The sequence below is a fragment of the Sprattus sprattus genome (assembly GCF_963457725.1).
Source record: "Sprattus sprattus genome assembly, chromosome: 2".
NCBI lineage: Eukaryota > Metazoa > Chordata > Actinopteri > Clupeiformes > Clupeidae > Sprattus > Sprattus sprattus.
The window spans coordinates 42,344,982-42,347,481 of NC_137921.1; the positions used below are offsets into that span (position 1 = coordinate 42,344,982).

General features: G+C 46.8%; 1 protein-coding gene across 13 annotated transcripts in view; it reads left to right on the forward strand.

Moving 5' to 3' along the window:
- The window catches only part of ptprsa (protein tyrosine phosphatase receptor type Sa), a 174,421-nt gene that overhangs the window by 90,533 nt on the left and 81,388 nt on the right, over positions 1–2,500 (forward strand). For all 13 annotated transcript variants that reach the window (XM_080832930.1, XM_080832936.1, XM_080832940.1 and 10 more), the window contains one exon: positions 545–655. In XM_080832930.1, the coding sequence (XP_080689056.1) occupies positions 545–655 (111 nt within the window). The remainder of the gene's footprint in view (positions 1–544; positions 656–2,500) is intronic.

Sequence of the window (2,500 nt, forward strand, 5' to 3'; positions counted from 1 at the left end):
ATGAGTGTGTGCAGCAAGCATGTTGCAGGCGAGGCACGCCACCCAGCGATGTTTGATTTGACAACTAGCAGGGTTTTGTCAAACAACGAGTGTGTGTGTCTCTGTGTGTGTGTGTGTGTGGCTTTTCTTCTTTAGCGTATTTCATGCCTTCGTAAGTGTAGCCGCTCCAGCTGCGCTCTCCTGCAAAAACATGCATTCTTGTCAACGGAAGGAGTGTGTGTGTGTGCGTGTGTGTGTGTGTGTGCATTACTGTCAATGGGAGGAGAGTGTGTGTGTGCATTACTGTCAACAGGAGGAGTGTGTGTGTGTGTGTGTGTGTGTGTGTGCATTACTGTCAACGGGAGAAGCGCTTAATACATTTATGAGAATACTTTCCATTTAAAAACTAGCTTCTGACTGCCTTGACACTTACTGAATCTCTAATGCTTTTTCTTCCCCTTCTCCTCTCATCTCTCTTTTTCTGCACTTTCATCTCTCTCTCTCTCTCTCTCCTCTCTCTCTCTCTTCTCTCTCTTTTTCTGTGGGGTGTGTGTGTTGTTTCCAGGTGCCCTGCAGATAGAGAACAGCGAGGAGACGGACCAGGGGAAGTACGAGTGTGTGGCGTCTAATGTGGAGGGCGTGCGCTTCTCCTCCCCTGCCAACCTGTATGTGCGAGGTAGGAAGCCAGCAGGCACGGATGCCTCAACGACCACTGCCCCAACTGCCCATCCCCCCCCCCCCCCCCCCCCCCCGCAGCCCCCCGGGGCACAACCACGAACAGAGGGCGGGGGGAGAGGTCGTCCGTTAGGGCGCTCTGCCCTTGTCTGTCCGCTCACGTTTAGGCTGACCTCTCTGAGCGCTAAGAGTAGCTAATCTCATCTGTAGTGCGGGAGGAGCCGGTAACCGAGTTAGCACTGTGCCGTCTGCGCTGTAGTGATGTTATTCCACCGATCAAGCCCCGAGAGGGGAGAGGATGCTTAGAGATGCTTCGTCAGAGACGCAAATCTCTCACGTGTCCCTCTGACTTCTGACCTCAAGCTCAGCAGTCATACGCCTTCCACAGCTGCCCAAAGAGTGATCCACTCTAAAACTAACCTGACCCAGAATTACACCAGAAATACCCGGGCCGGGCCCATTTCAGAGCTCTGTGTTCTCCCTACTCAGAGTAGGGCACCAAACCAACAAGGTGGAATATTTTCCAAAGGTCAAGAGGTCAGCCATCTTTATGTGTTACGGTAGTCAGGGTCATCAACAGGAGTTCCTTTTCCGCAGGCTGTTCAGGTCCTTGGGGACAGTGGTAAGTCATATTGGGTTTGGGTGAAAAGACTACCAGCCTATTGAAGTCGTACCCAGGTACTAAGGCTTAACATCAGTGAGAAAAGCCAGTGAATATCTTAATAGTCTGAATATCTAACACAAAGAGGAAACCGCGCATGAATTTTTAAAAAAATTTTAAGAAACTCACTTACGCATTAATTATGAATAGCTCTAGCCTTGGAACTGCATGGAATCAGCTGCTGCTCATCTTCACCGAGACACTGAGGCCAATGCAGACAGACTCGTCCAGTAGAGACTCACAAGCCACACCCTCAGGACCACATCCTTCCTGCCACTTACATTTAAGGCCAATGAGTCCCTGGACCAGATGACTGAACACATAGCTGCACACACACACACACACACACACACACACAGATGTATAATTCATTATGTCATCATTGCTGAGCCTGTACCCACTGTGGACCAAATAACTTTGTTCCTCATAAATGATTAAGAGGCTTTAAATGATGAAATAGGCCAGCGAGCCGTCTTTTTATTAGCAAATTATTACTGTTTGTCACGGCCCCCGCTGTACAGCGCATGTATAGCTAACGCAGTAAGGCCTCGCCTGCTGCTAGACAGAATGACAGCCACTCACACACACACAGACACACACACAAATGCAGCCTCTGTGATGAGAACACAACACAAACCAAACCAACCAAATGAAAACTATAAAACAGATGTTCTAGCTCTTAGATCGTGAATCTAAAATAGTCTTTATTTAACAAAGTTCGGCTCTTTCTGGGAACATCGGAACAACCACAGTAAGTAGCACCCTGTGTTTCCACAAACACTGTCACACGCTCTCAAAGTGTATCCACAACCTATGTCACACACTCTCAAAGTGTATCCACAACGTTAGATAATACACACTCTCTCAAAGTCTGGCTGCTCTCAGTTAGTTCAATCGAATAAGTATGATAAGTATGAGATTTCTACTGTAAAAATATATATTTAAGAAGTGTGTGTCTCTCTTTGTTTTATGTTTTAACTCAATTTGAATATTGATGTGTAGAAATGTTTTTTTTTTTGCCTTCAGTCAGCTGCATTTGAAATTAACAGCTACAACAGAGACCAGCTTGAAACGAGGCTTATGCCTTAATGAGCGGATGTGGTCATTTCACTCCAGTGCTGCCTTTGAAGTCTGGAATTTGGAATCAAAAACAGACAAGCTTTTTGAAATGCTTCTCAAATTGTA